Genomic DNA, 22,562 nt, shown 5'->3' with positions numbered 1-22,562 from the left:
GGCGGTTCGCCCCTCTTCTCTCGACGATGGTCGCGTCGAGACCGGCGCCGATGCTCGCGCCGCCGCGGCCGCGAGGCGGCGCGCCGCGCGCGTTCATCAACGCGTACTTCGCGCGCGACGCGCTCGCGCGAGGGCGAAAAAAAAAGCTGCCGGTCGCGTCCGCGTCGACGCGGTCGACGCGCATCGATCGCGCGTCCCCGCGCGTCGCGCGCGCGCCGCCACCGGAGACGGACCTCCTCGGCGTCCCCGAGGGAGCAGGTGCGCGCGCGATACGATCGACGCGACCCGCGTCGGCGCGTCTCGCGTCCGCGCGCGCGCGCGCGACGCCCTCGCGCGCGCCTCGGACGCGGACGCCCAAATCTGTCCGTTCGCGCGACCACGTGTTGCTCCTGTCCGCAACCCTTTCATCGCAACCCTCCCTTTTTCAACCACCCACACACCCGCCGTCGACCGCTCATCGTCGCGCTCCCCGCCACATCCTCGTCCAGGCCACATCACGCGCGCGGACATCGCCGCCGCGTGCCTCGCGCTCAACCTCCCGGGCCACGACGCCGCGTACGTCGACGAACTCGTCGCGCAGTTCGGCGGCGACGCGAGCTCGGGATTCGTCGCGGTCGATTCGTTCCGCGCGGCGGCGCGTCGATCGGAGCGATCGTACCGCGCCGCGTGGGACGACATCGCGACGAAAGCCGGAGCGGTGACCCCCGGGGGCGTCGCGTCGCCGTCGCCGTCGCCGCCGTCGCACCCGCCGCGGACGATGACTTCCGCGGAGGCGTTGACGGCCGTGCGGGCCGTCGGCGTCGACACCGCGACGGCGGAGGACGCGGAGGCCATGATCCGTCTGTTGACGCGCGGCGGCGATGACGGATCCTCGAAAGCAGCGTGCGTTAGTATCTCGTACCAGAACTTCCGACGGTACGCCGCGCTGCTCCCGCGGACGCAGCTGCGGTCGAAGAACGCGTCGTGGTGCTGGCTCGTCAGCGCCACCCCTATGAAGGCGCACGAGCGCCCGCGCGCGCAGCCGAGGCTTCAACTCTTGGCGGGGGGGTTCGCGGGCGCGTGCGCCAAGACGCTCGTCGCGCCGCTCGACCGCGCGCGAACGATCATCCAAGATACGGGATGGTGCGGGCAGCGCGGCAGCCGGAAGACCGTGATGGGCGTCTGCGCGAAGGTGTTCCGCGGCGAAGGCGTCGCGGGGTTGTTCAGAGGAAACGCGGTGAGCGTGATGAAGGTTTTGCCGTGCAACGCGTTGCAGTTTGCAATCTTCAACGGGCTCAAGGAGCAGTTGACGCGCGCGAAAAAGCAGCAGAACAACAACACTAATAACGCCTCATCAAAAGGCGTTACGAGCACTGCGGGCGACAAGTACTCGTTGACGCTCGCGGAGCGGCTCGCGTCCGGCGGCGTCGCGGGCGCCGTGTCCACCGCGGCGTGTTACCCGCTCGACGCGCTCAAGTCTCAGGTGCGTTCTATACACTGGTTCCCATACGACCGCGTCGGCGTGGTGGACGCCGATCCTTAAGGACTTTTGCCGCCGTCTCTCCACGCCCAACCCTCGCTTTCAATCCCCGCCCTCGACGCCTTTCAACTTCAACTGACGCCTTTCAACTCCACCCCGACATTCGCTCGTATGGAACGACCCTCAGATGGCCGTCAGCGGCGGCTTACGCGGCGGCGTCGTCGCCGCGGCCAAACAGCTCTATCTCGAGCAAGGCGGAATAAGGGCGTTCTACAAAGGCCTCGGCCCGACGCTCGTCGCGGACGTCGTCGGCACCGCGCTCGGGTTCACGCTCTACGACACGCTCACCGCGGCGTACCGCGAACGGTGCGTCGGCGGGCGAAAGGCGACCCCGTTTGAAAAAGGCGTCCTCGGCGGCGTCGGCGCGTGTTGCTCGATGACGGTGACGATGCCGCTCGAGGTGGTCATGACGCGCATGCGCGTCCAGGGCATAGGCGGGCGCCCGGTGCTGTACGGGAGCGCGCTGGAGTGTCTGAGGAGCATCGCGAGGAAGGAGGGGATCTCGAGCTTGTGGCTCGGTACGACGGCGGCGTACGTCAAGATTTTTCCGCAGCTCGCCGCGACGTACTTTCTGTTCGAGCTCGCGTCGGAGAGGATGGGCGTGGGGGGGATCGGGAGCTACGACGGCGGCGGGGAAGGTAAGAAGAGTAACGGGGGTGGGGGTGGGGGGGGTCCCGAGGCTGCCGCCGCCGCGTGAGCGGCGGCGGGCGCGGGGTCCGACGATAGGCGTAGCGGAGGTATTATTCTAGCTCTAGGGGTTCGTTGGAAGACCAAAAAAAGTTTTCGGCGCTCACAGAAAAAACCAAACGCGCGCGCGTCGTCCTTTCATCACTCGCCGCCGCGCGTCGCGTCGCGTCATCGCGTCGCGACGCGCGCGCGCGGGATGGTTCGGTTCAAGAACCGGTACCTCCTCGCGGAGCTGCGGTTCCACGACGGCAGGGTCGACGCGGACGCCACGACGGACGCGGTCGTGCTCGGCGCGCTGCGGCAGTCGCACGCGCTCAACTTTGGCGACGTCGCCGCGGGCGTCGCGCGCGGCGCCGTCAGCGTGAAGCGCTGGGATCCTCGCGTCTCGCTGCTGCTTCTGCGGTGCGCGCGCGACGCGCACCGCGAAGTGTGGGGCGCGCTGACGATGCTGAGGGACGTGGGCGGGAGATCGGTCGCGGTGCGCGTCGTGCACGTGGGCGGGACGCTGCGGAGCGCGAGTCGCGCGGGGGAGGCGTGGAGCGAGCGATGGCATCAGCGGATGGTGGCCAGGGGAGAGGTGCGGGGCGACGCCGCGGAGAAGAGCGTCGCCGCCGCGCGACGCGCGTTCGCGGCGTTGCATCCGTGAGGCGGAGACGAGGAAGTGAGTGGAGGATTTAGGCGAGGAGGACGGCGACGGCGACGACGCGCGGTAGGCGTAGCGATAGCGTTGAGCGATGGTCGAGGAGTAGGAGCCAGCGGTGTTGTTAGGTTGTCGACTCCGCGTCAGCGAAGAATGAATCCTCCTCAGAAACCCCCGCACCGCGCCCGCGATGGCGTCGTTACGGATCCCGCGCACCGGGAGCCAGTCCGGGCTCCCGATGACCGCGGCGACGATCGATATCGCGGACATGGAGGGCGGGTACGCCGCGCCGCCGCGCCGGTACGCGCGCGCGCAGAACGCCGCGACGTCGGGCCTCCCCGCGGTCTTCGCCCAGGTGCGTCATCACCACGCGGCGTCGTCCGAACGAACAGAACGACGCGAATTCGCCCCCTCCTCCTCCTCCTCCTCCTCCTCATCGTCATCGTCATCCATCCCCTGACGCGCCCTCTCCTCCTCCTCCTCCTCCTCCTCCTCCTCCTCCACCGCCTTCGCCGCCCGTCCGTCGCAGCTCGTCCGCGACGTCTCGAACGCGGACCGAACGACGCTGCGGACCGTCGCGGCCGTCGCCGCGCTCGCCCTCTTTCTCCTCGCGTCGCGCACATCCTACACGATCGCGCTCGTCCTCGCGACGTGCTTCGCGTCGCTCGCGTTCGCGGCGTTCCTCGCGCGCTGGGTGCTGTCCAAAGACGAGGGCACGCCGGACATGCGCGAGATCTCGGACGCGATCCGCGAGGGCGCGGACGGCTTCTTCGCGGTGCAGTACGCGCTCATCGCCAAGCTCGCCGTCGCGCTCGCGTTGGGTGCGTCCGTTTATTCACACTGGTCCCCATACGACCGCGTTCGCGCGGTGAACGCCGATCCTTAAGGACTTTCTCTCCCGGCGTTTCTCTCCGCCCAGGGTCCCTCGCGTTCAATCCCGACACACCTCGACGCCTTTCAACTCCACCTGACGCCTTTGAATTCCACCCCGACGTTCGCTCGTATGGACCCTCGACCCTCAGTCATCTATCTGACCTACAGCGCGAGGGCGCTGACGAAGGAACAGACGGAAGCCGGGTTCACGCGGCAGACGTTCGCGGTGCTGACCACGATCGCCTTCCTCCTCGGCGCCGCGTGCAGCGCCGCGAGCGGATACGTCGGAATGTGGGTCAGCGTGAGAGCCAACGTCCGCGTCGCCGGCGCCGCGCGACGCGGCGCGAGAGAGGCGCTGCAAGTCGCGCTCAGAGCCGGAGGATTCGCGGCGATCGTCGTCGTCGCGTCCACGGTGCTCGGCGTGTCGTTTCTGTTCACCATCTTCGCGTACGTCTACGACGTGGGAAGACCAAACGGCGCGTCGATGCACGACATGCCGTTGATGCTCGTGGGGTACGGCTTCGGCGCGTCGTTCGTCGCGCTCTTCGCGCAGCTGGGCGGCGGCATCTACACGAAAGCCGCGGACGTCGGCGCGGACCTGGTCGGCAAGGTCGAGGCTGGGATCCCAGAGGACGACCCGAGGAACCCCGCGGTGATCGCGGACCTCGTCGGGGATAACGTCGGCGACTGCAGCGCGCGCGGCGCCGACCTCTTCGAGTCAATCGCCGCGGAGGTGATCAGGCGCGTTCTATACACTGGTCCCCGTACGACCGCGTCGGCGTGGTGAACGCCGTTCCTTAGGACTTTGCCCGCCGCATCTCTCCGCCCACCCCTCGCTTTCAATCCACGCCCTCGACGCCTTTCAACTCCATCTGACGCCTTTCGACTCCACCCCGACGTTCGCTCGTATGGAACGACCCTCAGCGCCATGATCCTCGGCGGCGCGCTCGCGAAGAAGGCCAACATCCCGGACGCGACGGGCTTCATCCTCTTCCCTCTCGTCGTCCACGCGCTCGACTGCGTCGTCTCCGCCGCGGGGATCATGTCCGTCGGGTCCTCCAGCTCCGGGGGCGGCGCGAGCCAGCACCCGTACGAGGTGCTAAAAGGCGGCTACCGCGTCGCGTTGGCGCTCTCCGTGGTTGGATTTTTGATCGCCACGCGCGCGATGTTGTACGTCGAGAGCGCGCCGGGGGCGTGGTGCGTTCTATACACTGGTCCCCATACGACCGCGTTCGCGTGGTGAACGCCGATCCTTAAGGACTTTTCCCGGCGTGTCTCTGCGCCCACCCCTCGCTTTCAATCTCCGCCCTCGATGCCTTTCAACTCCACCTGACGCCTATGAACTCCACCCCAACGTTCGCTTGTATAGGTTTTCGTTCTTCGTCTGCGGCATGATCGGCACCGCGTGCGCGTACGCGTTCGTGTTCATCGCGCAGTACTACACGGACTACGCGTACCCGCCCGTGCGCGTCATCGCGGAGGCGAGCACGACGGGACACGGCACGAACATCATCGCCGGCGTCGGCGTCGGGCTGGAGTCCACCGCGGCGCCGGTGCTGGTCATCTCCGTCGCCATCGTGAGCGCGTACTGGGTCGGGCAGGTGCGTTCTATCTTACACTGGTCCCCATACGACCGCGTTGGCGTGGTGACCGCCGATCCTTAAGGACTTTTCTCGACGTGTCTCTCCGCCCAGGGTCCCTCGCTTTCAATCCCGACACACCTCGACGCCTTTCAACTCCGCTTCTGACGCCTTTCAACTCCACCCCGACGTTCGCTCGCATGGAACGCCCCTCAGTCCGCCGGGTTGGTCGACGCGCAGACCTCCGCGCCGACTGGGGGTCTGTTCGGCACGGCGGTGGCGACGATGGGGATGCTGTCGACTGCGGCGTACGTGCTGACCATGGACGTCTTCGGGCCGATCGCGGACAACGCGGGGGGGATCGTGGAGATGTCCGATCAACCGGAGAGCGTCCGCGACATCACGGATCAGCTCGACAGCGTCGGGAACACGACCAAGGCGACGACGAAAGGGTACGCCATCGGCAGCGCCGCGTTGGCGTCGTTTTTACTCTTCTCCGCGTACATGGACGAAGTCCAGGCGTTCACGGGCGTGCCGTTCCAGGTCGTGGACATCGCTATTCCGGAGGTGTTCGTCGCCGGGTTAGGTGCGTTCTATACAAAAGTTTTTCACCCATCGCCCGGTTTCAACATTTGATCGCGTGGGTCCCTTTCAACTGACCGGAGAACTGTTTTTGTATGGAACGGCCCTCAGTCGGGTCGATGACCGTGTATCTCTTCACCGCGTACGCGTGCACCGCCGTCGGAAGAAGCGCGCAGGAAGTCGTCACCGAGGTCCGAAGACAGTTCGCCGAAAACCCGGGCATCATGACGCGCGAGGTCAAGCCCGACTACTCGCGATGCGTCTCCATCGTCGCCGCGAGCGCGCTCAGAGAGATGATCAAGCCCGGCGTGCTCGCGGTGTCCGCGCCCGTGCTCGTCGGCGTCGTCTTCCGATGCGTCGGCGCGGCGACTTCTCAGGTGCGTTCTATACAAACGTGTTTCACCCATCGCCCGGTTTCAACACTTGATCGCGTGGGTCCCTTTCAACTGACCGGTGAACTATTTTTGTATGGAATGGCCCTCAGGAGCTCCTCGGCGCCAAGGCGGTGGCCGGGATGTTGATGTTCGCGACGGTGAGCGGGATTCTGATGGCGCTCTTCTTGAACACCGCGGGCGGGGCGTGGGATAACGCGAAGAAGTACATCGAGACGGGCGCGCACGGCGGCAAGGGGAGCGACGCGCACAAGGCGGCGGTGACGGGGGACACGGTGGGGGATCCGTTCAAGGTGCGTTCTATACACTGGTTCCCATACGAACGCGTTCGCGTGGTGAACGCCGTTTCTTAAGGACTTTGCCCGGCGCATCTCTCCGCCCACGCCACGGTTTCAATCCCCGCCCTCGACGCCTTTCAACTCCATCTGACGCCTTTCAACTCCACCCCGACGTTCGCTTTCAAGGACACCGCGGGGCCGAGCATTCACGTGTTGATCAAGATGCTCGCGACCATCACGCTCGTCATGGCGCCGATGTTTTTGGACTGATGAGAGGCGACGTACAGTACGTTGTCGCGATCACGTCGCGTTTCGTTCGCGAGGGGACGGGGGGTGGTGGAACAGTACAGTACACGTACTTATCATAAATAACACACGCGCATACAATATTGATCATACAGGTGGCATTCATCAGTTACTCATACAACAATAATTTCACATCGGCTGCGGCGGCGGCGGCGGCGGCGGCGGCGGCGAGATCCAAACGTCGTCGACCGCGCCGCGCCGCTCATCACGCCCCGAACCCGCCCTTCCCGCCCCTCCCCGGCGAGTCCTCGTCCCCCATCCAGTACGTGTATATCGCGTATATCACGACGACGTTGACGAGCATCCGCATCACGACCCCCGCAGACGCCATGAACAACCCCATCGCCGCTGACTTGCCTCGGTACGGTAACCCCCACGCGTCCGGGGTCAGCCCGCCCATCGACCCCACGTCGCCGATGGCGATCGGGAGGTTCGCGACCGCGGTGCCGGTGGCAATGGTCGTCGCGCTCGCGGAGGAGACGACGGGTACCCCGTGGAACGGCGCGCCCGCGAGCGCGCTGGACGCGCCGCCGAGGAGGAGCGCGACGGCGACGGCGACGGCGAGCGCCGCGCGTTTCGCGAGGTGGAGCATCGAGCGCGCGAGCGGCGGCGGCGGCGCCGGCGACGGCGACGGCGACGACGACGACGCGCCGCGCGACGCGCCGGGGGACGCGTCGGTCGTCGCGCGCGCGGCGAGGCGAACGCTCGCGCTCGATGCTCGCGGGCGGAGTTGACATCGAAGATATTTATTACGTCTCCGCTCGCGCGAAGACGACGACGCGGACGCGACGACGACGAGCGCGCGTCGCGTCGAGCGCGTCCTCGCGCGGGGCGCCGCGAGCGCGGTCGCGACGCCGACGCGCGTCGTCGCCATCCTTCCGCGGTGCGGCGCGATGCGACGGCGCGCGCGTCGTCTTCCTCGGGGGCGCGGCGGAGTGCCGCCCCGTCGGCGACGACGAGGCGCGACGTTTCGTCGTCGTCGAACGTCGCGTCTGGTCGCGCGGTCGTGACTGCTGTGGTGCTGTGCGTGAAGTGACGTCGACAACGACACACTGGCATATTATTACGTCATCGGGCGATCCCCGAGGCCCGCGTTGACGCACTCCGACGCGCACCGCCACCCCGGCACCCACCGCGTCCTCCTCGAGCGCGCTCGTAAACCCTCCATCTTCTTCGACACGCCGACGACGCGATGTGCGACAGCCTCGCGCCGTGGACGTGCGTCTCGCAGGGCACCGTCGAGGTGATTCAACGCTGGGGGAAATTCCGCAAGTTCGCCGAGCCCGGATGCCACTGCGTCTGCCCGTGCATCGGCGACGCCGTCGCCGGGAAGATCTCCACGCGCATCCGCTCCCTGGACGTCGCGGTCGAGACGAAGACGAAGGATAACGTCTTCGTGACCATCATCGTCTCCACGCAGTTCATGGTCCTCAAGGACGCCAGCCGCATGTACGACGCGTTCTACAAGCTCACCGACTCGCGCGAGCAGATCCGCTCGTACATCTTCGACGTCGTGCGCTCCACGGTGCCGCGCATCAACCTCGACGACGTCTTCACGACGAAAGAAGAGATCGCGGTCGAGGTCAAGTCCATGCTCGAGAAGGCGATGACCGAGTTCGGGTACGCGATCATCCAGACCCTCGTGACGGACATCTCCCCCGATGAGAAGGTGAAGCGCGCGATGAATGAGATAAACGCCGCGCAGCGCCTCCGCGTCGCCGCGCAGGATAAAGCCGAGGCGGAGAAGATCATGGTCGTCACCGCCGCAGAGGCGGACGCGGAGGCGAAGTACCTCGCGGGCACCGGCATCGCGCGCCAGCGCCAGGCGATCATGAACGGCCTGCGCGAGAGCGTCATACACTTCCACGCCGACGTCGAGGGAATCAACGCGGGGCAAGTGATGGAGATGATGATGATGGTGCGTTCTTCCTTACACTGGTTCCCATACGACCGCGTCGGCGTGGTGAACGCCGATCCTTAAGGACATTTGCCGTCCTCTCTCTCCGCCCAGGGTCCCTCGCGTTCAATCCCCGCCCGCGTTGACTTTCAACTCCATCTGACGCCTTTCAACTCCACCCCGACGTCGCTTTGTATGGAACGACCCTTAGACGCAGTACTTCGACACGATGAAGGAGATGGGGACGACGAAGGGGAACAACACGATCTTCGTGCCGAGCGGTCCGGGCGCGGTGGCGGACGCGGCGGCGAGCGTGCGGATGGGGATGATGCAGGGCGCCATCGGCGCGGATGCCGTTCGACGCTGATGAATGAATGAATCACGCGAGAGGACGCCGCGCGCACAGCTGTACACGATGAAACGCCGTCGGAGAAACGCCGACGACGGCCGGTCGCGAGCGCGAACGAACGAAAGAGACGAGACGAGACTGTGAGAGAAGACGACGGACGGACGCGAGAGAGAACGGAAGGAAAGGACCGGAATGTTTTTTTAATGTACACATCGGGGGGGTCCATTTGGACCCTTCAGCACTTGCGGTTGAGGGCGATCCATCCGCGATCTGATCAAAAAATTGCTCGCGCGCTCCTGAACTCGCAAATAAAATAATCCCTCGCGTCGGCGTTCAGATCTCGCCCGCGCCCGACGACCCATGGCGCCGTACATGGACGCGCTCGGGGAGCTCCCCTCCGGCTCGGACTCGGACGGCGACGAGGAGGAGACGCCCGCGGAACCCCCGACGACGAAGGCGCCGGAGCTCGATTACGAGACGCTGAAGAGGAACGGCTACGCGGGCGCGCGCGCGCTGACGATCCCGGAGAAGGCGAACGCGGACGCGGGGTCGTTCCAGTGGAGTCGAGGGCGCGCGGGCGACAACGAGAGGGACACGATGTCGCGCGAGGAGCTCAGGGCGATCACGCACGAACGCCTGCACGAGACGTGCGCGAGCGCGATCGCGAGCGCGGAGGAGAACAGGAAGAGGAAGGAGCTCGACCGCGCGGAGAGGGAAGAGGCGATCCGGAATCGACGACGGCTGGAACGCGAGGCGCGCGACGCGCTGGCCGCCGCCGCCGCCGAGGAGGACGACGCGAAGAAGAAGCGCCACAAGTCGTGGAACCAGAAAGAGAAGAAGAAGCGCGCGTTCGGGCAGGCGAAGGGAGGCGGCGGGGACTGGGTCCAAGAGGAGAAGCGATTGTTGCGAGGCGCCGAGGGCGGCGGCGGCTTCGGATTCGACTGACGACGACGACGACGACGACGACGAGACGAGAACGCGTTCGTTCGTTCGTTTCTACGAGAGCACATCAGAGTTCGTGTAGCGTAGGCTCTCTAATAAATAGCCCTCACACGCCGCCCGCCGCGCTCGCGGCGGCGAGTTACGAGGATTCTTCGGACCCCTCCTCCACCGGCGACGGCGGCTTCTTCGCGAAGGACGCGCCGCCGCCGCCGCCGCCGCCGCCGCCCTTCTTCGTCCGCCCCAACCCCCCGCGCGACAGCTGCCTGTACGGAGACTGCACCGCGACCGCGTCCGTCCCCTTGTCCCCCTCGAACGCGATCTCCTCCGTGATGCCCTTCGGCCGCGCGTCGCGGTTCGCCCCCGCGCGCACGATCTGTTTCGTGACCCACTTACTCTTCCCGTCCGCGCCCACGACGACGCCGCCAAACAGACCCTGCCCGCGGTTGCCGCGAAACACGGAGAATAACCCGCCGTCGTTGTGATCGTTCACGTTTCGCACCGCGTCGGTCAGCAGCGTCGTCGCGACCGCGACCAGAGCCTCCGCGCGGTCCTTCTCCATCTCCTCGTGCTGAGGGTCGTTCCATACGAACGAACGTCGGGGTGGAGTTGAAAGGCGTCAGTTGGAGTTGAAAGGCGTCGAAGGCGGGGATTGAAAGCGAGGGGTGGGCGGAGAGAAACGCCGGGCAAAGTCCTTAAGGATCGGCGTCCACCTCGCCAACGCGGTCGTATGGGGACCAGTGTGAGGAGAACGCACCTCGCGTTCGGCTCTCCACTCGGGCCGTCGCGCCTTCGATCTCGCGTCCTCCTCGTTGAGAAACATCACCGCCTGCGCGGCGGACTTGAACCTCGACGGCTTCTTCACGTCGCCCGCGGAGGAAGCGTCCCCCGGCGCGAGCGCGTCGGAGTGGCCGGAGGATTCAAGTTGGAACATGCGGATCGCGCGGAGATTCCGCGCCGCCGCCGCGCGCCTCGCCGACGCGCTCCTCCGAAGCTTTCGCTCGTCGTCCGGCCCTCCCGAGTCCAACCCCTCGCGAAGGCTGCGCTCTCGCCGCGCGCGCTGTAACATCTTCTGACCTTTCAGCGTTCGCTCCGGGACCCACGCGGACTTGCGCGTCAGCGGGCCCAGCACGTACTGCTCGACGTCGTCCGAGTCGGAGTCGGCGTCCGCGTCCGTCTTACTACGCTTCTTCTTCGACCCCGTCTTCGCGGCCCCGAGCCTGAGCGGGACCGACGCGTCGTCGTCGTCGTCGCCGTCGCCGTCGCCGCCGCCGTCTCTGTCCTTCTTCTTCTTGCTCTTCCCGTCCAGCCCCGGGACGCCGCCGCCGACGAGCGCGGATTTCTTGACGTCGAAGACGCGCACGATCGCCGGCGCCTTGCACGGCAAGAGCTCCGCGAACCGCAAGTCCACGTCCCACTCGTGCGACAGCGGCGACAGCCACGACCGCGTCAGCGGCGCCGCGCGCGCGCCCTCGGACGCCTCGTGCAGCCCGTGCTGCACGACGCTGCCGGTCGGCACAGTACCCTCGAACGGCAGCAGCGCGTTCGGCTCGGAGAGCCGGTTGTAAATTTGCGTGAAGTTGCTCCCGACAACCGTCACCGGCATCGCGACGACGAGGATGCCGTATAACATCTGCACGGCGGCGACGAGGAATCCCCACCCGGTGACCGGATACACGTCGCCGTACCCCAACGTCGCCATCGTCACCGCGCTGAACCACATCGAGTGCGGGATGGACTGGAACGGCGACTCCTCCGTGACGGCGACGCACGCGTCTGATGAGGGTCGTTCCGTCGTTCAAAGCGACGTCGGGGCGGAGTCGAAAGGCGCGTCAGGTGGAGTTGAAAGGCGTCGCGGTGGTGTGTCGGGATTGAAACCGAGGGGTGGGCGGAGAGAGACGATCGCATCGCCGGGAAAAGTCAAGTCAGTCCTTAAGGAATGAAGTTCACAACGTGAACGCGGTCGTATGGGAACCGGTGTGGAAATAGAACGCGCCCGAGTACTGCCCGAAGCGGTGGTAGTTGAACTTGATCGACTTGGTGTCGGCGGCGGAATAGGAGTACCCGCACGCGACGTAGGTCGCCGCGAGCTTCCGTCCTTGGTCGCTGCACGCGACCGAGCAGGTGTACCCGGTGGTTCGGAACCATCGCCCTTGGGTCTCGTCCCAACTCCCGCGCTCGGCGAAGTACATGAGCGCGGAGAACACGACGAGCGAGATGAGGAGCAAGAAGAACAGGACGTTGAGCGATTTCCCCGACTTGACCATGGTCGTCCCCAACATCTTGAGCGACCGCTTCGAGACTTTCATCAGGCGGAACACGCGCGCGAGTCGAATCGCGCGCAACACCGCGAGCCCCGGGACCTCGGCGCCGCCGCGCGAGAACAGCTCGATGTAATACGGCAGGATGGCGACGAGGTCGACCCAGTTGAGAAATTTCTTCGAAAACTTCTTTCGATCCCTCGCCGACCAAATCCTCCCTCCGAGCTCCGCGGTGAAGAAGACGATGCACACCGTCTCGATCGCGAACCAGTGGTCGTATCCCGCGTCGTCCTCGTAGAACCACGGAATAGTCTCCATCACGAACGTGATCGTGGACAGCAGGATGAGAAACAAGATGAACGTCTGCGCGATCAGAGCCTCTCTCGACGACGTCGGGTCGTTCAGGAGTAGGAAGACGCGATCCTTCGCCGGGAGCCGCCGCGCGCTCAGCACCCTCGCGACGCACGCCTCGAACGCGCGGCGCAAATTCGGCGGGCACGGCTCCTCCTCTCCGCGCGAACCGCGCTCCCCGCACGCGGTGCACACCGCCTGCCACAGCGGGTCACGGACGCTCACGACCGCGCCGTGTCCTAGGTCGTCCGGATGCACGAGCGGCTCCGCGTCGAGGTACGCGTTCACGCGCGTCGACTGCGCGAGCACGAACCCGCTCGCGGTCTCGCGCCCTCGCGCGTGGATGAGCTCGGGCGGCGCGTCGAAGACGCGGAGCACCTCGAGCTGGAGGTCCTCGAGCGAGCCGGAGGTCCAGTGCGTGCGTCGCACCAGGCGACCGCATCGCACGAAGACGACGCGGCGAACGCCCGCGACGCTGACGGGGCGCTCGGCGCTGTTCACCATCGCGGTGTGCACGAAGATCGGCATGATGGCGAAGGAGCGCTAGGCGGGCGAGCGGGCGATATCGCCGCGGGGTCCTCTCCGTGGACCCCACCCCGCCGGCGCCGTGCGCCGCGTTGTCTGCAGTGTCAATCGCCCGCATTCCCGCAAAAGAACGCGCGGCCGCGGCGCGCCTCGAATGCGTGTGCGAAAACCGCGATCAAGTTCACCCGCCCGTCGGCTTCAACACTTGATCGCATCCTCTTTCAACTGATCGACGAGCACATCCCGCGATATTTTCAAAGTTTTCAGGTGTTTTCCTTCCCGCCCGCTCGTTCGTCAGTTTTTGAAACCTCCCTCGGCGCTCGACGCGCGCCGCGAGGGCGTCACACCCTCCCGACGCGAGCGTTCGAGAGCGGAGACGCGCGCGACGGGAACGGTGCGTCGCTCGCGCGTCTCGACCCCCCTCCCCCCCGCTGCCCCCGCGTCGTTCGAGCCGTCGCGCGACGGCGCGCGGCGGACGACCGCTCGACGTCCATCGAGTCATCATCCATCCGACGCGACGCATCTTCTCGACATAAAGTTGACCAGCGCTCCTCCTCGCATCGCGTCGCCGCGCGTCCGCGCTCGCTCGCTCCTCTCCATCTTCCTCTCTCTCCGCAGGCACGCGAGCGCGATCGCATCGCGCATGGGATATGGTCGCGGAGCGCTCCCGGTCGTCTGAAGCGGAGGCGCGTCCCCCCGTCCCCGTCCCCGTCCCCGTCCCCGTCCCCGTCCCCAGATCTCATCAGCGCCGTTCTTCGTCGCTTCGCTCCGCGCCGGCAATCCTCCCGCCTCTCACGTGACACTGGTCCCCATACGACCGCGTTCGCGTGGTGAACGCCGTTTCTTAAGGACTTTTATTCACGTCCATCCCTTCCTCCTTCCGTGTGTCCCCCGCAGGCCTCGACGCGCGCGTTCGAACGAGCGGCGACGAGCGCGCCGAGATCGACGCCGCGCGGGATCGGCGCGTCCCCCGGTAGACGCGGACGCGGCGCGATCATCGGCGGCGCGCGGCACCCGAACGCCCACGCCGCCGCCCTCTCGAGTAGTGCGGACGACCGCTCGCCGCTCGTGAACTTGAACGACAAGTACCGCGGCCGCTCGCCGTCGCCGTCGTTCGCGGTGCCGTCGTTCCGGGACATGTTCTCCGCCGAAAAAAAACACGGAGCGCCGACGAAGCGCGACGACGCGGACGAAGAGTTTGACGGAAGAGACGGAAGAGACGAACCCGCGGCGCGGCGGCGACTCGGCATGACCCCCGACCGCGACCGCGACCGCCGCGAGCTCGGCGGGCGAGAGAACCGGGGCGCGGGCGGCGCGGGCGGGTCGTTGAACGCGAAGACGAAGATTTTGAACACGAAGATGAATTCGCGCGACCACCGCGGCCACGGCGGCGCCGCGCACCTGCTCCCGGATTCGCTCACGAGCAGCCGAGGCGGGTCGCTCGACGACCTCGTCCACGCGCTCGGCGCGGTCGCGGCGTCGCGGCACGGGTCGCTCCACGGCGGGTCGAGGCCGGAGTCGCTCGACGGCGGCGATCGCGACCGCGCGGACGGCGGCGGCGGCGACGGCGGGGGCGGCGGCGGCGCGACGACGACGACGACGACCGCGGCGGCGGACGCGGCGGTCGCGGCGGCGGCGTCGAACGCCGCCGCCGGCGTCCAGTCTGAATTTCGAGAGCGCCTGTGGAGCTATCTCCTCGGCAACGTCGTGCGCGCCGTCGACGAGGTGTACTTTCTGTGCGAGCTCGAGTGCGGCGGCGAAGAGATCGACGCCGCGGTTCGGCTTCTCGAGGAGTCCGCGGAGGACTTCAACGCCCTGAAAGAGCGACTCACGGAGCAAGAGATGTTCGCCGCGGACCCGGAGAGCAGGGCGATCTCGTGGGACGTCGGACGAACCGACGTGCGGCCGAGCGCGCGGCACTACGAGATGATTCAGGAGATCACGGGGAGGAGCGACGGCGGGCGGACGCCGGACCCGGGCGAGCGCGAGGGCGGCGGCGGCGGCGACGACGAGGACGGCGGCGGCGGAGAGTGGACGACCGCGGGCGCGCGCGGGCGAGCGGGGAAGAACGCGAACGGCAGTCACGGGAAGGCTGCCGCCGCCGCCGCCGCAAACGCCGCGGGACCCCGCGCGATGAGCAAAAAGGAGAGGAAAAAAGCGCGCGCGGCGGAGCACAACGCGCACAGGTCTTCTTCGAACGTCGCGCCCAACCGGTCTTCGAGCGATTCCGACCTCGAGAAGTCCGCCGCGATCGCGTCTTCTAAGACGAGCGCGGGAGCGGCGACGACGAAGGCGAGCGCGGCGGCGAGCGCGGCGGCGAGCGGCGCGGCGGCGAAACCGCCCGGGAAACCGCCGCTTCCGCGCTCGCCGTCGTCGCCGGCGGAGCTGCCGGCGCGAACGAACGCGAACGCGACCCCGCCGCGCGTTTCAGCGGCGAAAGCGAACGCGTCGTGGGCGGACGAGTCCGACGACCTCCCGCCGGTGATGGCGGACGCGTCCTTCGACGGCGGCGACGAGAAGGAGGAAGAGGCGGCGAATGCGAAGATGGAGAAGAAGGACCTTAAGAAGGACCTGAAGGACGAGGACGCGCCGCCGCCCGCCGCCGCGTGGGGCGAGAAGCGGAACTGGGGGAACATCCTCGACCCGACGGGCGCGCAGGCTGCGCTCGCGGCGCGTCTCATCAACCGCGGGAAGTCGCCCGCGGAGTTGCACCTCAAGCTCATGTCCCCGGATCGAAACAAGAAGAAGACGCCCATGGAGACGGCGGCGGCGATGCGCGAGAGGCACGAACGCGCCAAGGACCTCCGAAGACGCGTCGAGACGGAGCGCGCGGCGCGCAGAAAGTTCACCGCGCCGACGCCGCGCGAGAGGGAGGAGGAGGAGGAGCGGAGGATCGCGCTCCGAGCGCTCGAGCTCGAGGCGCGGCATCGCAGAGCGGAGGAAACGCGCGAGGAGCGCATCAGCGCGGTTGTGCGAAAGGCGAGCGAGGAGACGCGAAAGGTTGAGGAGATTGCGTTTTACAACTCGCTCGAGGTGGAGAACAAGAAGGCGGCGCTCAGGGATAAGCTCACGTCCGCGGAGCTGAGACGCGCAGCGCAAGCGGAGGAGCGGCGCCGCGCCGCGGAGGCGGCGGAGACGGCGGCGCGCGCCGCGGAGGAACGCCGCGCCGCGGAGCAAGCCGCGAAGCGGTCGACGCTCGAGGAGAAAGTCCGAGAGAAGGAGCTCCGACGCGAGCGGGAGGCGGCGGAGCGCGAGGCTGCGGCCACAGCGCACGAGGAGCGGCGCGCGCGCGAGGCGGAGGACAAGGAGCGTTCGCGCGTCGCGAGGGAGCGCGAGGCGAAGAAGCGCGCGGAGGAGCGGTTGGACGAGATGCGACGGCGGCTGTTCGCCGCCGAGCGACGGCGGCGGGAGTACCTCGACGTCGTCCGCGAGCGCGCGGTGATCGGCTCCGCGGGGAAGGATTCAACCCTGCGGCCCGCGACGTCGCCGCCGGCGTCGCCCGCGCGCGGCGGCGGCGGGTCGGGCGCGATGATGTCCCCGGGACGCGGCGGCGGCGGCGGCGCGCCCGAGTCGCCGTCGCGCGTCCGAGGCGGCGGCGGCGCGGGGGAGAGCGGCGGCGGTTTCCCCGGCGGGATGGAGCGCGAGATGGCGCGGGCGGCGGCCGCCGCGGAGCGGCACAAGGCGATGCGCAAGCGCGCGAAGAAGCTCAGGCAGCGGCTCGCGAACGCGGCGGGGCCGCTGCGATGGCCCACGGACGCGGAGAGGGAGAACGCGGCGGCGGCGACGGCGGAGGATGAGACGTCGTCGGTCGCCGCCGCCGCCGCCGCCGCCGCCGCCGCCGACGACGACGTCGGGTACGCGCCGCTTCCGCCCGCGACGGACGCCGCGCGCCCGCGGCTCGAGCGCGTCGCGCTCGCCATCTCCAAGCGCAAGCCCGAGTCGCTGTCGCACGCGCACCGCGACGTTATGCAAGCGCTCGCCGAGGCTGGCGGCGACGCCGCGAGAGCGGGGGGCGGCGAAAACGCATCCGGGGGGTCCGGATCCGGGTCCGCGCGCGCCGCCGGCGCCGCCGCCGCGTCCGCCGCGCTCGCCGCCGCGGTCACCTCCGGTCTCGTCCGCGCGCTCGCGGAGGCGCTCGCGGAGTCGCTCAACTCCTCCGCGACCGGCGGCGGGTTCGCGGCGTCGCCCGCGGCGGCGGCGCAGTGCGTCAGCCTCGCGCGCGCGCTGGACGCGGCGACGGCGGCGTCGGCGACGGCGTGCGAGCACCTCCTCGCGGAGAACCTCGCGTCGCCGTTGGTGCCGCACCTCGTCGCGGGGCTCGGGTGGCTCGGCGATCCCGCGAACGCGGAGTACGCGACGCCCGGGACGGGCGGGGGGATCCCGCCGCCGACGTCGGCGTTGGAGCCGATGATGGCGGTGGTGGCGCGCGTCGTGCGGGGGCCGAAGGGGGTGAGCGTCGGCGGCGTCGGCGTCGGCGGCGGGGGCGGCGGGGGTTCGTCGTCGTCGTTCGAGGACGTGCTGTCGCCGAGGTCGCTCGCGCGCGCGAGCCCGACGAACGCCGCCGAGGACGTCGCCGCCGCCGTCGTCTCGTCTTCCGCCGCGTCGCACGACGGCGGCGTGGAGGCGATCGGGTGCGAAGCCGCGGCGGCGCGCGAGAAGATCACCGCGCCCGCGCCCGCGTCGGCGTCGGCGCGCGCGCAGTGCGCGCGCGTCGTGGCGATGTCCGCGGACTTTGTCGAGCTCCTCGTGACGTCCGGCGCAGTCGACGCGATCGCGTCGCTGTTCGCGCTGCACGACCGCCCGAAGGCGACGGTCGAGCCGGTGCCGCCCGGCATTCTCGCCGGCCTGAGGCTCCTCGAGGCTCTGTTGGACGCGCGCGCGCCCGCGCCCGGCCGCGAGCTCGTCGGCGGCGTCGACCGCTATAACGTCGCGGTGGAGCCGGAGACGATAAATCTTCGCGAGGGCGAGTCCCCGGCCGGGTCGCTGATCGCCGCGCTGAAGGAGACCGCGCTGGGAGGGCTTCCGTCGCTGCTCACCTCGGTGCTGCTGCAGACGGAGGCGACGCTGCGGACGCCGGTGCTGCAAGACCCCGCGGCGGCGGCGCGCGAGCTGCCGTCGAATTTCGTCCCCGTCGCCGCGGCGGCGGTGCGTCTGCTCAACGCGACCGCGCGGTTCGGCCCGGAGATCGCGCAAGACGCGCTGTCGTCGCCGGACTTGAGAGTGGAGACGCATCACTTGCTGTCGTTCATATTAGCCCTGTGCGCGAGCGAGTGGGACAGCGCGGTGGCGGCGAAGGCGCGCGCGGATCGCGAGCGGAAAAACAACCCGGGCGGCGGCGCCGGGGATAAAAACGACGACGCCTCGGAATATGGCGTCGCGAAAGACGGCCGTCGCGCGCGCCACGGCGGCAGCGACAACGCGGGCGCGACCGTGGAAGAGCTCGCGGAGCTTCTCGACCAGACCGTACTCTTCATCGGCGCGTTCGCCCTCCTCTCGCCGTCCAACCAAGACATGCTGTGTTGGGGCCGGGCGCCGACGTTGATGCAACGGCTGCCGGATCTGCCGTTCGAGTATTACAGCGATTCGCGGAAGATCGCGGTGCTGTTCCCGACGCTCGTCGCCGTCGCGTTCGGGCACGGCACGAACCGCGCGCTGATCGCGAATGAGCTCAGCTTGGAGACGGTGCGCGGTTTCGCGGCGAGGGAGATTGACGCGAGAGCGTCGGGCGCGTCGTCGTCGGCGGCGGCGGAGGGATTGTGTCCCGCGTTTGGGTTCGCCGCGCGGTTTCCGCCCGCGCTGTGGCAGGACGCGGTGGAGTACTTCGGTCCGGACGGGGGTTGAGAGGAGGGAGGCAGGGAGGGAGGGAGGGGGGTATGGTATTACTGTGGGGTTACTGTGTTTTGTACGTAGACTGGACGGGCGGCGCGGCGCGTCGCGTCCGTCGCCAAAAATCAAAACAAAATCAACATCGTACTTGAAAGTACTTTCGTACTTCAGTCCTACGCGTCGCGTCGTCTCGTCGTCGCACCTCGCGCGCGTCCATCGCTTCCTCTTCTTCGCGCGTCCGTCCGTCCTTCTCCGTCCTTCTCCGTCCGTCCGTCACTGCTTCCGGTCGAACATCGTGTACTCGAACGCGAAACACCCCGAGTCCGGCGGCAACGACGTCGGCTTCGCCGGATGCGTCAACGCGACGGTGCCATCTCGTCCCGGCGCGACGTCTTCGCGCGCCCTCGCCGTCGCCTCGACGACGCCCTCGATTCTCGCGCCGCGTCCGAACCGCGGCGTCGTCTCCTCGTCCGCGAGGACCGCGTGCGACGCGCCGCCTCGCACGACGCCGCCGCGGACGTCGCACGACGCGTGGTCCCATAACCAGACGCCTCCGACGTTGTCGTCGACGACGACGTCGACGAGGACGACGCGCGCGTCGTCCGAGGCGTCCACGCCCGGCCCTTTGTTGTCCACGACGACGCAGTTCTCCATGTGCACCGTGCTCCTCTGCATCGCGACGACGCCCTCGTGTTGACAGTTTTCGATGTGGCAGTCGCGGAGCGTCGCGCGCGACTCGCCGAACGTCTTGACCCCCGAAGTCTCGCAGCAGTGCAGCTTGCAGTCCACGAGCTCGGCGCGCGCGTTGCCCATCGTTCGCAGCGCGCTCTTCTTGCCCGTCACGTCGCAGTTTCGAAACGTCGGCCTCGCGCTGCCGTCGACGCAAATCCCGTCGTCGCCCGAGGCTTTGATCCGGCAGTTCTCGATGAGCGCGTCGACGGCGTCGCCGCCTTCGACGTGAATCGCCTGAGGGCGATTCCATACAAAAAATGTTCACCGGTCAGTTGAAAGGGACCCTCACGATCAAATGTTGAAACCGAGCGATGGGTGAAAAACTTTACCTGACTGAAGCCGGTGAAGTCGACGTCGACGTTTTGAATCACGCACGGTCGCGTCACGCGAAACAGCGGCACGTTCGATCGACAGTCCACGGTGGCCTCTTTCAGCGCGCCCTCGCCGCGGATCAAGATCCGCTTGTCCACGAGGCACGCCTGGCCGAGCCCGTTGTGAATGCCGCGAAGAAGCAACACGACGTCGCCGTCCTCGCACGCGTCCATCGCCTCTGCGATCGATCGCGCGTGGATCGGGGCCTTGGGGTCGTCCGGCCGAGGTCGATCGCGGTCGCCGTCGTCGTCCGCGTCGAACGCGGGGTTCTCCGGCGCGCGTTTGCCTGCGCGAGTGGGTGGAGAGAGGTCGTCAGCGCGACCGATCAGAAAACGACCAAACTTTACGACAAAAAAATTTCAAAAAAAAAACGCACCGAGCCAGGCTTCTTCGCCCGCGCTTCGAACGTATATGTACCTCCCGTCGAACCCGGCGACGCTTCCATCCCGCGCCGCTTTCAATGCGATCTCGTCGATCAGCTTCTCGAACGGCCGCGACTTATCCCCGCACCGCGCCGCGATCGCCTCGCCCTCGCGACACGCTTTCATCGCCAGCGCGTACGCGCCCTCGAGCGCGCGCGCCTTCGGATGATTCGATAGGCCGAGGGAAGACACGTGTCAGATGTGTTGAAGTGTGATTGGTGGATGAAAGAAATTGCCACGTGTCAAATCGTGAGGGTGCCACCGCGCGAAAGCGAAAAAAAAGTAGAACTTCTCACGAAACGACGCGCGACGCGACGCGCGAACGGGGTCGCGCGGGAAGCGGTCTCGCGCCTCCGCGAGCCGCGCGCGCGGTTTCGCCCAGTTCGGACACAGCGCGCACGCGGCGACGGCGTCCGCGCACGCGAGCTCGATCTCCGGCTCGTCCAACAGCAGGCGCGCCTTCGAGCGATTGCTGAGGAGGACGCCCGCGAGGTCCGCGGGGAGCAGGCCGAGAGCCGTCTTCTTCTCCCCGGTGGGTGCGAGCGCCTCGTCGTAGAGCGCCTTCGCGAGCTCGTACTCGCCGCGCCGCAGCGCCGCGTTCGCGTCGTCTTTCAACCGCGCGATCGGATGCGCGGGGTCGATCGTCTCCGGCGGGGTCAAGACGCGCGTCTTCTCGCCGCCGACGACGACGCAGCCCGCCTCCAGCGCCTTGAGCTCTTCGTCGTCGTCGTCGGGATGAATCAATCGCGGGTCTCCCTCCCGGACGCCCTCCGTCCGCGCGCGCTCGACGCGCTTCGCGATCTCCTCTCTCGCTTCCTCCATGATGGCGTCGACGGAAATTTGCGGCGTTTTCGGCGGCGTCGACGCGTCCGCGCCCGCGTCCGTCGCCGCGACCGTCGCCGGATCTCGCGTCGGCGTCAGCATCGACTCGGGAAGCGACGTCCCGGAGGCGCGCGCTCTCGCCACCTTCTCGCGCCGCGCGAGCTCCTCCTTCGCCGCGCGCAGCCTCGCCTCCATCTCCGGGCCGCCGCCCTGCTTCGCCCATCGCGCTCTCAGGCGATCGTGAATTACGCTCTTGGCGGCCATCGAGGCGTGTCGAGGTGCGGAGGACGCGAGCGCGACGAAATGGAACGACGCGACATCCGAGGAGGCGAAGCGTTTTCTCAGGCGTTGCAGGTCGCCCCGCCGCGCGTAGTACGGAAGTACGCCGTTCTGAGACTAGAAACGCGTACGCGCGCGCGGAATGCCGAGGAAACGAGAATCGGATACGCGACCCCGGGATCGGATAGGCCAGCTGGCGGATGACTTTATTTTTTCGCGCGGACCCCGGGTGCAAAATCATCCCGGTCGCGCGCGCGCACTCGGCGACGCGCGCGACGGCGAAAGCGCGCGACCGCGCGCTCGGTTCGATCGGCGTCTCACCGATCGCGTCGACCGCCGGGGGAGGCACGCGCGCGATCGCGCGTCGCGTCGAACGCCGCGTCCGCGCCGCGCCGAGCGCATCGAAAATCGCGAATCTCGCGCGGCTGTCGCCTTCCCTACTCAGCGGGAAATAAAGCGCCCCGCGACCCCCGCGACCGGATCGACCCCCCGCCGCGGCCTCGCGAGATATCGCGATGGGCGTCATATGCGCGCTCTGTAACACCTCCGAGGCGGCGATATACTGCTTCAACGACGCCGCGAACCTGTGCTCCGCGTGCGACGCGCAGATGCATGTCGGCGCGCACTCGAACAACAAGCTCACGTGGAAACATCAGCGCGTGCGACTGTGCGAGACGTGCAAGGGCGAGCCCGCGCACGCGACGGTGTACTGCGAGCACGATAAGGCGCGTTAATCCTCGCTTCGTCGCTCACTTCTTCTTCTTCATCTTCTTCTTCTTCTTCGCGCGCGCGAGGGTCGCGCGTCGTCGTCGCGCGCGCGGGGGAGAAGAAGAAGATGGAGAAGAAGAAGAGAGCGACGGAGCGAGGATTAACGCGCCTTATCGTGCGCGCAGTACAGTGTCGCGTGCGCGGGCTCGCTCTTGCGCGTCG

At 67.9% G+C, this 22,562-nt stretch overlaps 12 protein-coding genes across 12 annotated transcripts; 7 read left to right on the top strand and 5 right to left on the bottom strand.

The window, feature by feature from the left end:
• Nucleotides 1–1,009: 1,009 nt before the first annotated feature.
• Nucleotides 1,010–2,108, top strand: MICPUCDRAFT_11064 (mitochondrial carrier family; the record flags this gene model as incomplete). The annotated part of the gene is made up of 3 exons (XM_003059584.1): nt 1,010–1,284; nt 1,351–1,462; nt 1,647–2,108. Coding segments are annotated over 3 exons (849 nt in total), but the record flags the coding sequence as incomplete, so codon positions are not given.
• Nucleotides 2,109–2,402: 294 nt separating this feature from the next.
• On the top strand, nt 2,403–2,732 carry MICPUCDRAFT_8915 (uncharacterized protein; the record flags this gene model as incomplete). Its single annotated transcript, XM_003059583.1, has 1 exon — nt 2,403–2,732. A coding segment is annotated over one exon (330 nt), but the record flags the coding sequence as incomplete, so codon positions are not given.
• Nucleotides 2,733–3,375: 643 nt separating this feature from the next.
• MICPUCDRAFT_34063 (H+-translocating pyrophosphatase family) lies at nt 3,376–6,826 on the top strand. The gene is made up of 8 exons (XM_003059582.1): nt 3,376–3,667; nt 3,869–4,493; nt 4,644–4,916; nt 5,089–5,320; nt 5,516–5,885; nt 5,993–6,258; nt 6,366–6,566; nt 6,738–6,826. Exons 1-8 carry the CDS (start codon nt 3,571–3,573, stop codon nt 6,819–6,821), a joined length of 2,148 nt encoding a protein of 715 aa, XP_003059628.1. The 5' UTR covers nt 3,376–3,570; the 3' UTR covers nt 6,822–6,826.
• A 72-nt stretch (nt 6,827–6,898) lies between these two features.
• Nucleotides 6,899–7,785, bottom strand: MICPUCDRAFT_69769 (uncharacterized protein). Its single transcript, XM_003059286.1, has one exon. The coding sequence runs from the start codon at nt 7,729–7,731 to the stop codon at nt 7,063–7,065; it is 669 nt and encodes a 222-aa protein (XP_003059332.1). The 5' UTR covers nt 7,732–7,785; the 3' UTR covers nt 6,899–7,062.
• A 182-nt stretch (nt 7,786–7,967) lies between these two features.
• On the top strand, nt 7,968–9,355 carry MICPUCDRAFT_49630 (uncharacterized protein). Its single transcript, XM_003059581.1, has 2 exons — nt 7,968–8,775; nt 8,966–9,355. Exons 1-2 carry the CDS (start codon nt 8,050–8,052, stop codon nt 9,119–9,121), a joined length of 882 nt encoding a protein of 293 aa, XP_003059627.1. The 5' UTR covers nt 7,968–8,049; the 3' UTR covers nt 9,122–9,355.
• A 108-nt stretch (nt 9,356–9,463) lies between these two features.
• Nucleotides 9,464–10,048, top strand: MICPUCDRAFT_59097 (uncharacterized protein; the record flags this gene model as incomplete). Its single annotated transcript, XM_003059580.1, has 1 exon — nt 9,464–10,048. The coding sequence occupies one exon, from the start codon at nt 9,464–9,466 to the stop codon at nt 10,046–10,048; it is 585 nt and encodes a 194-aa protein (XP_003059626.1).
• A 136-nt stretch (nt 10,049–10,184) lies between these two features.
• On the bottom strand, nt 10,185–10,604 carry MICPUCDRAFT_59096 (uncharacterized protein; the record flags this gene model as incomplete). Its single annotated transcript, XM_003059285.1, has 1 exon — nt 10,185–10,604. The coding sequence occupies one exon, from the start codon at nt 10,602–10,604 to the stop codon at nt 10,185–10,187; it is 420 nt and encodes a 139-aa protein (XP_003059331.1).
• Nucleotides 10,605–11,603: 999 nt separating this feature from the next.
• On the bottom strand, nt 11,604–12,621 carry MICPUCDRAFT_17881 (voltage-gated ion channel superfamily; the record flags this gene model as incomplete). Its single annotated transcript, XM_003059284.1, has 2 exons — nt 11,604–11,818; nt 12,213–12,621. Coding segments are annotated over 2 exons (624 nt in total), but the record flags the coding sequence as incomplete, so codon positions are not given.
• A 1,412-nt stretch (nt 12,622–14,033) lies between these two features.
• On the bottom strand, nt 14,034–14,318 carry MICPUCDRAFT_59094 (uncharacterized protein; the record flags this gene model as incomplete). Its single annotated transcript, XM_003059283.1, has 1 exon — nt 14,034–14,318. One exon carries the CDS (start codon nt 14,316–14,318, stop codon nt 14,034–14,036), a length of 285 nt encoding a protein of 94 aa, XP_003059329.1.
• A 109-nt stretch (nt 14,319–14,427) lies between these two features.
• On the top strand, nt 14,428–19,159 carry MICPUCDRAFT_59093 (uncharacterized protein; the record flags this gene model as incomplete). Its single annotated transcript, XM_003059579.1, has 1 exon — nt 14,428–19,159. The coding sequence occupies one exon, from the start codon at nt 14,428–14,430 to the stop codon at nt 19,018–19,020; it is 4,593 nt and encodes a 1,530-aa protein (XP_003059625.1). The 3' UTR covers nt 19,021–19,159.
• Nucleotides 19,160–19,278: 119 nt separating this feature from the next.
• On the bottom strand, nt 19,279–21,617 carry MICPUCDRAFT_59092 (uncharacterized protein; the record flags this gene model as incomplete). The annotated part of the gene is made up of 4 exons (XM_003059282.1): nt 19,279–19,971; nt 20,067–20,395; nt 20,486–20,690; nt 20,856–21,617. 4 exons carry the CDS (start codon nt 21,615–21,617, stop codon nt 19,279–19,281), a joined length of 1,989 nt encoding a protein of 662 aa, XP_003059328.1.
• Nucleotides 21,618–21,901: 284 nt separating this feature from the next.
• Nucleotides 21,902–22,366, top strand: MICPUCDRAFT_59091 (uncharacterized protein; the record flags this gene model as incomplete). The annotated part of the gene is made up of 1 exon (XM_003059578.1): nt 21,902–22,366. The coding sequence occupies exon 1, from the start codon at nt 22,148–22,150 to the stop codon at nt 22,364–22,366; it is 219 nt and encodes a 72-aa protein (XP_003059624.1). The 5' UTR covers nt 21,902–22,147.
• Nucleotides 22,367–22,562: the final 196 nt, after the last annotated feature.

The sequence above is a fragment of the Micromonas pusilla genome, assembly GCF_000151265.4.
Source record: "Micromonas pusilla CCMP1545 genomic scaffold MICPUCscaffold_6, whole genome shotgun sequence".
NCBI classification, from domain to species: Eukaryota; Viridiplantae; Chlorophyta; class Mamiellophyceae; order Mamiellales; family Mamiellaceae; genus Micromonas; species Micromonas pusilla.
This window is presented reverse-complemented; position numbering and strand designations above follow the sequence as displayed.